The following is a 15,353-nucleotide window of genomic DNA, read 5'->3' on the forward strand; positions in this document are numbered from 1 at the left end:
CCTTATTTTGGGGTGATGTAGTTTTGTTATGAATTTGCAAAATAGTCGAGATTTGTCTTAATTTAGTGAAATAGACAAAATGTACAGTAATCTGGTTTCAAAAAATATTTTTATTCCAAGATGTTTTTTAAAATGATAAATTGTTTATAGTAATCATCAAGATTACTAAGCTGTCAAATTTTTTTTGAAAACATAATTTTGGCTAAGTTTCAAATATACTTCTTTCCTAGTATTTTGGACCCATCTATTTTTTTTAGCAATATTTGTATTCATGTTTGGGAGGGAAAATATCATGTTTTTTTTTTTATTTTTTTTTATCGAAAAGGAATTGTACAGCATACAAAGTTTTTGCAACTGAAAACGGAAATTTACAATATTCGAAAAGAAAAAAAAGGAACCAAGACGCTGTGATTCATTGAATCAAATGTTTATTTGGAGCATTCAACCCACAATTTGTGGCTTTTAAAACCCTTTCTTTTTTCTTTTCCAACAACAACATCAAAACATTGATCACTGAGTAAATGACAAACAGAACCTAAAAAGAAAAAAAACCCCTTCCAAAACACCAACCATTACACAGAAACACACCATCTGATCATTCCTCTGAAAAGCGCAAGTGCTTCCCTTTGGGTGTTGGCAGACCTTTCAAGTGCAGAACCGGGTCTTCTTTCACGATTTCGTCATCGTTACCGTACACAAACCTCACGTGCTTTCCTTCACACTTGGGAAGCTCTTTCTTCTTCTTCTGCTCATCCATGCTGATCTTGCTGATGAACTCGCAGAGCTCATCCACAGCCTCGCTCTCTTCTTCTTCCTCAACGCCCTCGTAGTAATAGTCTTCTTCTTCTTCTTCCTCCTCTGCCTCTTCATTGACGATCTCATCGTCGCTGTCGTACACGAACCTCGTGTGCCTTCTTGCTTGTTCTGCCAGCTCGCTGTCGTAGCAATGTTCTTCTTCTTCCACTTCCTCTTCTTCACTGCGAGCGCTAGCGTTGACCTGGACAGACCAGACCGAGGCAGTGTCATCGTCAGCGCTCGGGATTTCTTCGCCAGATGCGATTCCTAGGTCAGTTAGCGCAGAAAGGCAGTCCGAGGACGAGTCACAGCTGTCCGATTTCTCTGAAAAGTCTTCGAGTAGGGACCGAGTGATAATGCTCCTTTGCGATTCCAGAGACCCTTCTTCTATATGTTCCTTCTCTTCGATCACCTAGGATAATTACGAGTAATTTACACGAGAGAGCCATAAAATGAATAACGTCTTTTTTTAATTAACTTTCAAGAATCCATTCAAGTCGAAGCCAAGAAAGTCACCAAATTGTAATATACGGCACCTGAACAATAATTTATGTAATAAGCCATTCGAACCTCGAAAATATCAAACCAGACAACACAACAAGTTTGGATATTTTCTTTCAGCAGCCCATGAACAGATAATCTTGGGAAAACAAGAATCTTTATCCACCATCTCAGTTTAGTAGTTGTTACCTGAGAAATGATCATTTCTTCGACAAGAGGGGACGGAGGCAGAGAAGCCAAACCGCCAGAGAGGCTCGAGACCTGAGGCGTGTTCGCCGGAGTTGGAGCGAGAAGCCCCGCGGGAGAGTTCACAAGCATTCCCTTGATGTTGTGGACGAAAGAGCGGGCCTCGAGGGAGAGCTTCGAGAGCTCGGCTTCTTCCTCGACCTTCTGGAGAAGTGTCTTGACCTGTCCCCTCAGCAGCGCCTCGCCGGAGCCCGGCGTCCTCTTCGCGGCGGCGCTGTTCTTTCCGACCGCCGAAGACAGCGGAGTCACGAGGCTCGCCGTCTTCAGTCCGACGATCGGAGAATCGTTCGTTATGTCGAACAGCACGGACCGGTCTTGTTGCTGGCTCTGTTGCTGTTTCCCCTTCCTTGCGGTTGTCCTCGAGTTCGTCAATCCCTTTTCGAAATCTGGAGAAGGAAATAAATGATTCTCGTTAGGAATCGGAACGTAATGATAACGAAAAAGAAAAATCCGTTTTGCAAATCCTAAATCTTCTGAAACAATCCATTTTCAATCGGAGCATAATAAAGAACGGAGAGAATCCCTATTTTTTTTTTTAGTTTCTTCATCAAACCCTAATTTTCTGAAACAGCGAACCAAGTTGAATAAAAAAAAACCCTAATTTTTGTTAATCTTTTTAATTAAATTTCCAGAGAGAGAGAGAGAGAGAGAGAGAAGAGAGATGGTCAGAAGACTCACTTGATGTGGGAATGTTGTTGGTGGCCATTGAAGAACCTTGAGTCTGAGATCTAGTGACTCTTCTTGTGGACGAAGGGGTTTCCATCGATAAAATCTTGAAGAACGAGAAGTGGTGAGAGAGCGAAAGAGAGAGAGATGAATTTGTGTTAAGAGATAAGCAAGGGAAAAGATGAACGATTAACGTGATTGAGATAAAGGTGAGAAAGGGAGATTTATATAACTGTAACAGACTGCCCAAACGGAGGGTTTCAGCAGTAATATGACCGTTGGCGCGTGTAGCCAAATAACTAGCCGTTGTAATGTTATTTTTGAAATAAGCGTGTGGGTTTTACTTGTTCAGGCCTGATTTATATGTTTGGGCTTTTCTTATTGAAATAGCCTTCGGTAGCCTTTTTCGTAAGAAAAAAATTAATATTAACTGCTCAACTTTTTAGTTTTCATAAATAATCGTTTTAGTTTTTGAAATGTCCGATATACCTTTAATAGCTGTTATTTAGATTTTAATAACTGTTGAGCATATTTTAATAATTGTTAATCAAATTTCAATAGTGGTTAACCAGATTTCAATAGTTAACTAGATTTCAATAATATTTTGAACTACATTTCAATAATTGTTAATCAGATTTTAATATACTAATATTTTGAATCAGATTCCAATAACTGTTAACTAAATTTCAAAAATTGTTGATCAGATTTCAATAACTGTTAACCAGATTTCAAAAACTGTTGACCAGATTTGGAATACAAAGGTATTTTTGTTATGAGAATAGGGAAATGATTACTGTCGAATTTTTTTAAAACATGAGTGAGATATAAAAACTGACGTGTGTTTTATGCTAATTATGTAATTTTTCCAATAAATATTTGGGCTTTTTCTGTGGTTCACCACCGCTAGACGAATGAATCAGTAAATAATGGTTTTTTCTATCTCTTCTGCCGCTATGGTTAGTTTTTCAACGCTGTCACAAATTTTTAGATTTTAGGATTTATGTTTCGAACAATTATAAAATTTTGAACTTTTTTTTTTGTCCAATTTCGAACTTCTTGGTATATATTTTGAGCATTTAACGCTGATTTCTTACTCTTTGTTGTTATTAGAGCATCTTCAATTTCAATGGATAGAAAACTCTAAAACTTTATAAATAGGGTTCGAGTTCTCTAATGGAAAAACTCTAAAATTTATATTTTGTGTAATTTTTACACCGAATGAAAAAAATTGACGTGGACAATAAAACTCTTCGAAAACACGCAAAACTCAATAATAGAACTTCAAAAAACTTTTCGAAAACACACAAAACTTAGTAATAAACCTTCAAACACTCTTCCAAACACACAAAACTCAGTAATAAAACTTCATAATCATACTATAATCAGTGAAAAATCTAAATTCTAATTCAAATATATCACAAGAACAAGCATTTAAAGACAAAATTAACAGATAACAAGAAATACGATGGAATAAAATAAAATATGATAGAATAAGATGAAATACGATGGAGTAAGTTGAAATGAGATGATGAAATGATAAAAAGGTAATTTAAACTTAAAATGCTTTTAAGGGTATTTTTGTCTGAAAGTCCATATTTATATAATTTTTAAATAAGAAGTCTATTCTTAATATGTTTTTACTGATTAGGTCCACTTTAAAAAAATTTATCTTTTATTTTTCTATAAGTATATTAGACTCTGATTTTTTTTTTTTCGGAATCAGACTCATATATATATATATATATATATATCTTTATTTTTTTTTTCGGAATTAGACTCCGATATATTGCATATAGCTTTTCATTTAAGCTCAAAATACATTAGCCCAATTTTTAAGTAAATTATTAGTGTCTTCTCTTGCTTTTTATTTTCTGCGTTTTTCTTGGCCGAAAATTCTTGGGTTCTTAAAACAAAACTGAAATAATATTTGTGAGGATCAATAGAAATTTGGACTAAGAATCTTGTAAGGAAACGGTCAAAAATCAGAACAAGTCAGACTTTATTCTTAACAGCCTGTAACTTGGTATGAATTACTTGCTAATGGTCTTTTTAAAATACTAGTCCAAGTTGATTTTTCACTCTCTATTCAGAAATCTTGGTGCTTGAACAATAAGTTGATGACATGAATTGTACGATCCTGATCCTAATTTTCCAGATCATGTACTATTGAAAATAAATATTTAAAAATAAATTCCATTTGCTTAGTCTTGAAAATTGTAATTGTATTATTACTACACCTAATTAAGTTTAGATCTCCCTAATTTGACTTGTAAAAAAACGACTAATAAAAAAAAATTTACTGTGATTCACCTAGCTTTATTGTATAAGCCCCCGTCAATATCCCAAAAAAAAAAAATAACGAAAAGTCTTAATCCCCAAAAGATAATAAATGCCAAGCAATTGAGTCGATCCGGGACCCGGGTACAGACTTTATGCGAGATCGTCGTCACATAGAATCTTTATTATTGTTGACAAATATCTATTGTTCTTCTATTTGATCAATAGAAGGCAAATGAGAATATTTGAGACAAAAGTACGTGTTCAATTCAAATCACACACTCCTGCGAGTGACATAGTTGATAAAAGTATAGTAGAAATTTCTAACAAATTCATGACTCGAAAACTGACATTTAATTACAATAGAAATTCTTCAAATATTGGCGTGAATCGTCAAGCAACAAACTTGGTAGATAGGCACATGCTTTGCCGGTTTGGTGAGACCACATGGATGATAAATAACATATTTTTTTAATAACCATACCAACACAATTAATTGTATGTGATGATAAGGATGAAGGCGAGTGCTAGTTCGAGTAACAATACGTGTTTGCACTGTTTATTTGTGTTATAGAAAAAAGGTATTTTCGTGGGCCCCATTCTCTTGTAAGAATTATATCATTAACTACGAAAAATTAAAAGAATAGTATTTTTTAAGTATAACATTTTTCTTTATAAAAAAAAAAAGTATAACATTTTTCAATAAAGTACTTGTTTTAAAAAAAAAAAAAAAAAACTAGTGTTTTAAAATTTTAAATATAGTCGAAAACAATAAAATAATAATAATAATAATAATAAAAATAAAAAAAATGCTTGAGACCTTCAAATGAATGAGCCAGCCTTAATGATTGGTTATTTGCATGGCTGTAACATTAACTGTTGAAGGTTTGAAAGCTATCCTTAATGATCGAACTTTTTTAGCATGAATTAGCCTTCCATAGTTGAAAACATACCCTCCTGAACATAAAAGGCAAATGTTGATTCTCATTTCACTAAGCCACGAGCAAATACCTTAGTATCTTCATTTTTTAGTGCGTTGATTTTAGCATCCCGTGAGAAAAAAAATCGTCTAATCATGCATCGTCATTCCCGATGTTTTCTAGAACAGTTAAATATGTAGCATTCGTGTTGTAACTTTATTCAGAATTGTATTAAAGAGTTAGAAAATTATTAATTTGTCTAAATATATGCAACATGTATTTTGGTTATTTGAGTCGGTATGTCAGATCTAGAAAAGGTTATTGGGAAGGTTTTTGTAGAGCGGAGATATAAAAAATATGAAATAGTGTACTAAAACATTTGGCCCCAATTTATTGTTATGGTACATAATTCACTTTATTTTAAGAGATTTGTAACTAATTAGGCCACCTAAAACGTTAGGTTTGAGATCTAGCATATGTTTGGAGATTTTTAGGGAGATATCCAAACGTATTAGGTGACAAAATATATTTTATTTTTTTGTCCTTCAATAATGAAGACAGTTTTTTAATTAGCGTATTTTTTTTTCCTTTTTTTGTACGTGTTAAGTTCCTATTTTGTAGTACGTAGTTACCAAATTTTGAATTCCTAGTATCCACATTCTCCCTCTCTCTCTCTCTCTCTCTCTCTCTCTCTCTCTCTCCAGTCACCCCACAAAACCAGATGTGGGCTTTTTTTTTAACCTTCAACGTGCCAAGATGACGAGGAAGACGCCGAGGTCGCGAGCCACGGGGGCCGTCCAGCCGAAGAAGTTGTCGTCGATGACGCAGATCGGCCGGAGGCGGCGGAGGAGGTCGGCGAAGGCTCGTCGGAGCCAGATCGATGCCCACATGAGGCGGTCGACGAGAGCGTAGGGGAGGGAGTTGGTGTTCTCGGAGTCCGGAGGGAGGCTGTGGACAGCGCTCCAGAAAGGGATCGCGACGAGCCTCACGGCGATGGTTGGCGGAAGAGACGATCGGAGCTTGGAGACCCTAATTCGACCCAGGAGCTCTTCCTTTGGTTCGATGTCCGAGGAATTTTATAAAAAAAAATAGGTCTTCTCGAATTGTTCCCGAGAGAAGTATAGATTTCTTCTTCGTAGTTTTTGTTAATTAACGTTAATTTTCGTTGGTAGTTGTTAATTATTGTTAATATGAAGATGTCTTCATCTTCTTCGACAAGATTTTGTTTTCTGCATTTTTCTGTACATGGCCATCTTCATCCTGTTCTTTAGATTTTTTTTTAAACTCGTATATTTTCAATATCATTTTTTTTGAAAATTAATATATGTGTATTAGGGAGGAAGTTTCCAAAATTGACAAATTCTAATTATCATGTTTCTTTTTTGAATTTATGAAAATTAATTAATTAAATAAAATAGGCAATTTTTTTATAATTTCCTTATATTTCATTATTTCCGTTTGTATAAATAAAAGGACAAATTAGTCTAATAAATATTGACACCTAAACTTATTGACTATTTCCCTAAAAAAATGTGAAACGTAGGCTAAAAACAAAATCTATAGGTTCATTTTGACTATAAATCTACACTGCCCTTATTTTAATTAAAATTTATACCAATTAAAATGATCTCATAAACATGTTTTTATGAAGAAGAATGAACCTATCTACTAGGGGAAGGGAAAAAAAAAAAAACCTCTCTCAATTTTTAAATCATTTGGCCTGAGTTTTAATTTGATACAAAATCATATATTCGGGAAACTTTTAATTCTTAAACTACTATAACTTTAATAACAGATGTATATTAAACACTTTATTTACAAAACCATACTTTTTAAAATAAAATTAGAACAAATAATTATTTGTAACTAATATTTTTATGATTGTTCATTGCTTCCCTTCAGAAAAGATGTAAATATTTAATATATATAAAATTATATGTATTTAAAATGTACATATATTATCAAATAAAGTATGGGTTTTATTGGATTTCAAAATTAAAATGGACTTGGGAGTTTGATTTTTATATCATATTGCATATGACTGAGTGGTAAAATTATCATTTTTGAAAACAGATAGACAAAGTTTTCATTTGACTGATGTTTGTTAGAAATATTACGTAAATAATATTAATTTTTTAGAATAAAAAGACAAACTTGATAGTAGAAGAAATAAAATAAATAAAAGACAACAACAATATTATAAATGGAAAATATGAAGGGAAGACAAGACAGGAAAAACAAAAGTCGAGGACCGTTCGACGGTTTCCTTAAAGCAATATTGTACTCCCACGGGTGCCGGAATCGACGAACAATTTACCAATGATCAAACGGCGGAATGAGAAGAGATTTGCACCAAAAGAACTTCTCCGGCGAACTAAACCTGTAACAGAACCAACCACCGGACTATAAGAGAAAACAAACAATTTATACTCCACCGGACGACGTATGGAGTATAAATTGCTGAGTCAATATCATAGCTTCTATATATAGCAATATCTCGTGGACCACCTGTACCATGTAAGATAATTTTTTTTACCAGTATCCATGGTCTTTCAATCTACTTATTCCAACAATATCTATGATAATACATAAAAAAAAAAAATTGTACAAAATCTACGTGTAATATTAATAGCACATAGTTTTTCCAAGAGAAGATATATATATACATATATATATATATATATATATATATATAATAACATATACTAAAAATAATGTATGTTATTGATATAATATAATATAGTATTAATAATTATGATTATAATATACATAAAAAAAATTATACAAAATATATTGATGAAAGAGGGAGAAAAATAAAATAAAATAAAATAAAAATATACAAAATATATTGATGAGAGAGGAAAAAAAATAAAGGCCGAAAGGCCGGGGGAAAAAAAATGTAAACGTCGGAAGGCAAAAAAAGTAAAACCCGGAAGGCAAAAAAAAAATGTAAAGGCTGGCCGAAAAAAACCAAAACCGGAAGGCAAAAAAAAATGTAAAGGCTGGCAAAAAAAAAGAGAAAAAAAAAAAAAAACCGCCACGTGTCGCCGCCTGACGACGGCACGTGGCGGCCTCATGATGCATTTGGGAGTGGAGTTGCTATTTATTAACTATGTGATAGATTACTGCAGTGGTATTTTGTATTAAGAACCACATAATATTCTAAAATAAATTTATTTCACGTTATTATCTTAAGACCGGAGAGCTCATTTTCTTCCTGCTTTAAAGTTTAAAATTAGTGACCTATATTTTTTTGTATGACCTATAAATTAGAATGCGGGAGAAAATGGTTACTAAAGCTGAATAGTATTCTTTTAAAATCCCTTTACCAAAAAGCCATAAAAAAATACAGTTTTAATAACCCCATTAAATTTTCACAAAAACATCATATAAAATTAAATTTTTTGAATTATATTTTCTTGTTCTCTCATTTATTTTTACATCTTTTACTATTACTTTTTTCCTTCTTCATATTACATTTAAAAGATACAAATTTACTATATATGTTTAGTATATTTACATATTAGCCTCTCTCACTATTGAGTAATACTCTCAAGAAGCGAAACGAGTATAATATAATAAAGACAAACGAAAGAGCATCTTTTGAATGATATTGCAAAAATCCCGTTTTTTTTTTTTAGGTAGGTAAGGTATATTCACGCTATATATGAAGTACACAGTATACGTATAGCTAGCTCGAGTTGAACGTTAGATATAGCTGCCACATTTCCTCAACCATCTTAAAAAGCTTTGCTACACGTATATATAACCCTTATCAAAACAAACACTGTCCCACAAATTAAAATCACACCTTTCATATTATAATCTCATTATTTTGTGAGACAGAGAGAAACACACGTAGTTTTCATGGCTCCTCCATCGACTCTGACGGCCCTTGCCGGAGAGAAAACCCTGGAATCGAGCTTCGTGCGAGACGAGGACGAGCGCCCAAAAGTCGCCTACAACGAGTTCAGCTCCGACATCCCCGTGATCTCCCTCGAAGGCATCGACGAGGCCGATCGGAGGGCCGAGATTCGCTCCAAAATCGTCGCGGCATGCGAGGATTGGGGTATTTTCCAGGTCGTTGACCATGGCGTTGACGTTGACCTCGTCGGAGACATGACCCGGCTGGCCCGCGAGTTCTTCGCCCTCCCGCCGGAGGAGAAGCTCCGGTTCGACATGTCCGGTGGAAAAAAGGGCGGTTTCATTGTCTCAAGCCATCTTAAAGTGAGCGTTTATTATTACTTTTTTTTTTCTTTCTCATCATTTGAATATATTGTAGGTCCATGAATAGTAAGAGCTTTGATTTGATCTGATCACCATATAGGACACAAACAGCTATGGCAATTGAATGTATTTAAAGGATAGGCACATGTATTTCCTTTTTAGCTACGTAGAATTATACTTTACTAAATCTCATATAGGTCCCTTAACCCGTTTTCTAAATACCTCTCTAGTATTTTTTTTTCATTGCTTATATAAAACATTTTGATGATACCTAAATTGTTTTTAGAGAAATTGTATTAACTACCATCATTTGATAAAAAAATTTCCAATTTTTCACCAAAAACTTAATTTGACCAAAAATACTAATAAATCACTTGTAGAAATACAATTTTACCCTCAACATAATGTCAACGATTGACATCTATGGTTGACATGGATGTTAATAATTGACATCTATTGTGAACATCTGTGAGTTTTAAGTTCTCTGTTTGTTGACATATATGTCAACAATCGATATCTATTGTTGACATCAATTGTTGAGAGTAAAATTGTATTTTGTACAAGTGGTTTAGTAGTATTTTTTGCCAAATTAAATTTTTGGTGAGAAATTGAATTTTTTTTTTTTTATTTTTTTTTATTTTTTTTTTTTTTTATCGAATTGTGGTAGTTGAAGCAATTTTTCGTGTTTTAATGTTCCAATCAAACATTTTATTAGTTGACCTTGATATAATCAACTAAAAGTGGAGATTGATTAAGATTAACATTTTCGGGATATAGTCAATCTTAATTAAAATGATCACTTAAGGTTATGATTGTTATACTTAACGGTTAATATTTATACCGAATGATTTTAAATTCGTAACCACACATTAATTTTCAGCTAATTTTAATTAATATTATTCTTAATTTACTTCAACTAAAATTAAAACCCGGATTAAAATAGGTCTATCTAAATAGTGCATATATTAAAGAAAAATATCTTCTCGAAATCAACGATAAAAAAAAAATTGATGTTTTTTTTTTTCTTCTTCTTATTTTGTTATTTTTTTGTTATAGGGAGAGGCAGTTCAAGACTGGCGTGAGATAGTGACGTACTTCTCATACCCAGTTCGCAACAGAGACTATTCAAGGTGGCCAGACAAGCCTGAGGAGTGGATCCACGTCACCAAGAAATACAGCGACACTTTAATGGGCTTGGCCTGCAAGCTTTTGGAGGTCTTGTCCGAGGCAATGGGCTTAGACAAACAGGCCTTGACCGAGGCCTGTGTGGACATGGACCAGAAAGTTGTGGTCAACTATTACCCGAAATGCCCTCAGCCGGATCTGACTTTGGGCCTAAAGAGACACACTGACCCAGGGACAATCACTCTTCTGCTTCAGGACCAGGTTGGTGGGCTTCAGGCCACCAGAGACGGTGGCGACACGTGGATCACTGTCCAGCCTGTTCAAGGTGCTTTTGTTGTCAACCTCGGAGACCATGGCCACGTAAGTCTATTTATATATTTTTTTACATTCATGACTTGCTTGTGTATGAATTATGTCAATTGAAATCTTGAATTTGTAATTTAACCATCGTTTCAAATATATTTAAAATTCAGTCATATTTAGTGACGTTACTTCTTTAATCAGATAGTATTTTACGTGATTGTTTATAGCATTTTAATGCGTTAATTTTGATAAATGACTAATTTACTAAAATAAATAAAAAGTTTGTTAATTTTTTAAAATCAAGTTTGAAATTTTCTTGATAACTACGGCCTTATGCATTGTGTCGTAGCTTTGGAATATGTAGAAGTAGTAGGGTTGTTAAAATAGTGGAAATTGTTTATGTTGGTGCTTTTTTGAAATTTATGATAGTGTGAATAAAAATGTTATAGTTAAAAATTTTTTATTTTTTTTAGTTGTAGATAATTATTTTTCTCAATGTTTATAGAAAAAAATTACTGTTTTGAATTTCATTTAAATTCGTTTACTATTAACAGTTTTATACATAGAGAAAATATTCTCATATAGTTTCCAGTTTTAAAAGCACTATTATTTTAAAAAGATTTAAAATATCACTGTTTTAATATTTTTTTTGTACTTCAAAAATATTATTTTTTTTATTTTCCCTAAGGGCATAGGTTAATTTGGATTTTTTAAAGACTCTTAAGTTAATATGTTTTTAAAATTGGATGTCTAATAATGACGTTTTCTATAGCTATCCCAAATATCAAGCCTGTTAAACTTGTAAAAATTGTCTCTGGTAGCTCCTTTTTGAAACTTATTGCAAAAAATACTCGTTTCAAGTTATTATCCTATCTTTAAAAAAAAAAAAAAAAAAGGTATCATTACAAAAGTAGTTTTTTTCAGATTGTAAATAATTATTTTTGTTGATTTTTACCATTTTTTTTAAAAAAAAAATTGTTTGCTGCTTCATTTAACTTTATTTTATTTATATAAAATAATTGTTTGAAAAATACTATATCCGTAATCAAATCAATTTAGATCTACATGTTTGAAAAAGTCCAAATTTTTTATGGACCATCTCAGAAAGAACTAGAACAACATAAAGCCCAAGCCCTGTTGTACTTTCATTGATTGTTGTGAAAAAGTACTCGTAGCGAATATGATTGTGACCACCTTTATCTCTTTGACAGAAAGCATAATTGTAACCAATATGCTTCTGGATAAGTGGAAGGAATTTTATGGGTCGGCAAATGAAATGAAAACTTTCTAGAAGTTTGGTAATGAGAGCATTTTTACATGTTGTTAGGCATACTCAAACATCCATTTGGAAACCAAAAACGGTGAGAGAATCATCATGGCTCACATAAAGTGAAAAGTGTGACAACACCAAATGACCTTTGTTGTTTTTTCTTTTCCACTTTTCAGGCTTCAATTGCAAAGTGCCATATGTGACGATGAACTCGACGTTTCATATTTAGAGCAAAAGTTTTTAAATACCCACCGATTTTTCGTGACAAAAAAAAAATCTTTTTTTTTTTTTTTTTGTTAATTTGGCCATAAAAATATAAAGAAAAAAATTGGTTTCATATATATATATATATATATTTTGTGTCGTGTTTGAGGATTTTGAAGTGTTTTTCATTTTTTGTCATCTTGTCTATTTTTTTTCGTTTTCTAGTGAACTTGATCTCACATTTCACTAACCAAAATTAATTATTTGGGATAGTTCCTGAGCAACGGGCGGTTCAAGAACGCGGACCACCAAGCTGTGGTGAACTCGAACCAAAGCCGATTATCCATAGCCACGTTCCAAAACCCGGCCCCAAATGCGACGGTGTATCCATTGAAGATCAGAGAAGGAGAGGAATCGATTATGGAGAAGCCGATCACGTTCGCGGAGATGTACACGAGAAAGATGGGCAAAGATATCGAGATGGCCAGGCTCAAAAAGCTTGCAAAAGAGAAGCTATCCGAGGAGTTAGACAAGGCCAAACTTGAAGCAAAGCCTATTGACCAAATCCTTGCTTAATCGGATAGTCTCAAATTTCTACTTCTAATAACAATGCTTCAATATAGGACCTTTTTGCATTCAAGATCTATCCTTGCTTTGCTTTATTGTGAAGCTTTTTTTTTTCTTTTTGAAATTTCCGTAATTGGTGGTTAGTATTGTGATTGTGAACCAACCTCATTTCTTCATGTTTTATGTGTTACTAGAGTACTGATGTTTGGAATAAATTGTTGGATCTAGTTGAGCACATTCTACTCTAAGCATTTCATTGGAGTTTTATTAGCGTGCGATTGATTAATTTCTAACTCAGAATTTATAATTGTGCTATTAGTATTATTATTTTTAAATTAATTTAAGGTGTTATGGAGGCTTTTGCAACAATAATACAAATAAATATAATAATAAAAAGATATCATAGTCTATCTTTATTATACTCAATCGCACAAGATGTTGTATATTGAGATAAGATCAGCTTCAGAACTCCTAAATAATACTATGTCAGTAGAGTTATAGATAAAATTACACAAGCAATATATGTCTCGCGCGTTTTTGCAAAATAATTAATATATTTTAGTTTGAAAGAAGAAATATACATAAATATGTCCATAAATATTTAGATTTGAAAAAAAAAATATATTTAAATTTTTTTGAAAACATTTTTATCTTTCTGATAAAAAAAAAATCGGTACGAATAAACACTACTTATATTTAATATAAAAAATTTCAAAAAAAATCAAGAAACATTGTTCATTGAATAGTGTTTTGTGGTGAAAGGGAGGTTCTCCTCTCCTTTATATATATAATAATGGGAAGACATAAGGGACATCCATATTGTTTTGCTTTTATTGAAATGTTACCTTCGTGCACTTTATTTTAAAGCTGAACAAAATTATGTTATTGTTAAATAATCAATATGATAAATTATTTATGGGAAATATATCCCTTGTTGACTTTATATCTGAACTTTTGGCATGTTAATTTAGCAAATGGACATTGAAAAATGGGACAATGAGGTGAGTAGCCTAATAGACTATCATTTTTTAAAAAATAGTTAAAGTTTCATTTTATTAAGAAAATAATTCATCAAGCCGAATAAATTCAATTAATTATTTTAGTTAATGTAATTTACTTCGCCTGATGAACTATTTTCTTAATAAAATGAATTTTTTGCTAGAATCTTAAAAAAAGCTAACGTTTGGAACAAATTCTTCTAAAACAATAGATATGATCATGATTATTAAAACGCAGGAGCGGAACGCTAAGGACAAGGAAAGCATATGCCTCCTCGACCTTTCGAAAATTAAAATTTTACACAAATTTTATCCTTTTATATTTTAACTCGCAATTATAAGGTTTTTTTTTCGTATCCCCTGAATAATTATTTTTATTCACCACTCATATAAATCTATAATTTTTTTAATCAAATTTCCCTGATAACTCTAAATCTTGGCTCCGCCATTGCTAAAACGAGCATTAAAAAATATATTATCATATTGATTTAGCTTCTTCTTAATCAGTATAGTTCCTATTTTCGCATTCAATTATTAATCCTAACAGACGCTATAATACAGCAGTATACCTACTTTTATTATGCGTGTTTCTATAGCTTATAAAAGGCAACCAAAATGTCGAATAAATTATAAATATATAACCTACGAGATTGAATGTGACCGACTTTAAAATGTGGAGTAAGAGTACAACATCCGAATAAAAATCAAGGAAATAGATTTTCTCTATTTTTTTTGCTTTTATTTTGGAAGTTCCCATTTTAATTAGTTAATACTTAATAGTATAAAGTTTGATAAAGGCTCTAAAACCCCAGGTCCCTCAAAATAGTTTTATTTTTTATAATATTGTTCATGTATAAAAATAACTATAATTGTGTGATTGGATCCATGACTCTCGTCCACAAGAAGTGAATATTGTCTGTGGACCCAAATCTAACATCAAAATGCAAAAAAATATCCACAAAAAGTGGAAATATCTAAAAGTTGATTTTTGGGCCATTATCTTGTGTATGAACTATGAAGAATAATTTGTTTGTGAAAAAAATAATAATAAATTATACCAATAAGTTGCATGTGAAAAACATCATATCTGTATCAATAATTAAAAAGTCTGTATAATCAGCACATGGTTCTGTATATGGAAATTTCGACGATCAATGAGAATGTAGATAAAAATTTGATAATCCTGATTTGAAAACACAATAACCCTTCTCTAAACTAAAACATAAAAATCGTTAGCCCTACAAACTAAAAAGC

At 32.2% G+C, this 15,353-nt stretch overlaps 2 protein-coding genes across 2 annotated transcripts; one reads left to right on the forward strand and one right to left on the reverse strand.

Moving 5' to 3' along the window:
* Window positions 1–411: 411 nt before the first annotated feature.
* LOC149399695 (Chalcone-flavanone isomerase family protein) lies at window positions 412–2,428 on the reverse strand. Its single transcript, XM_089612933.1, has 3 exons — window positions 2,221–2,428; window positions 1,486–1,928; window positions 412–1,207 (listed from the first exon to the last, which is right to left on the reverse strand). Exons 1-3 carry the CDS (start codon window positions 2,303–2,305, stop codon window positions 596–598), a joined length of 1,140 nt encoding a protein of 379 aa, XP_089469059.1. The 5' UTR covers window positions 2,306–2,428; the 3' UTR covers window positions 412–595.
* Window positions 2,429–9,170: 6,742 nt separating this feature from the next.
* Window positions 9,171–13,347, forward strand: F3H (flavanone 3-hydroxylase). Its single transcript, XM_089611577.1, has 3 exons — window positions 9,171–9,632; window positions 10,689–11,117; window positions 12,808–13,347. Exons 1-3 carry the CDS (start codon window positions 9,273–9,275, stop codon window positions 13,108–13,110), a joined length of 1,092 nt encoding a protein of 363 aa, XP_089467703.1. The 5' UTR covers window positions 9,171–9,272; the 3' UTR covers window positions 13,111–13,347.
* The last annotated feature ends 2,006 nt before the right edge of the window (window positions 13,348–15,353 follow it).

Source organism: Urtica dioica, chromosome 4 (genome assembly GCF_054948205.1).
Source record: "Urtica dioica subsp. dioica isolate 48M chromosome 4, U.dioica_male_clone48M_v1_H2, whole genome shotgun sequence".
NCBI classification, from domain to species: Eukaryota; Viridiplantae; Streptophyta; class Magnoliopsida; order Rosales; family Urticaceae; genus Urtica; species Urtica dioica.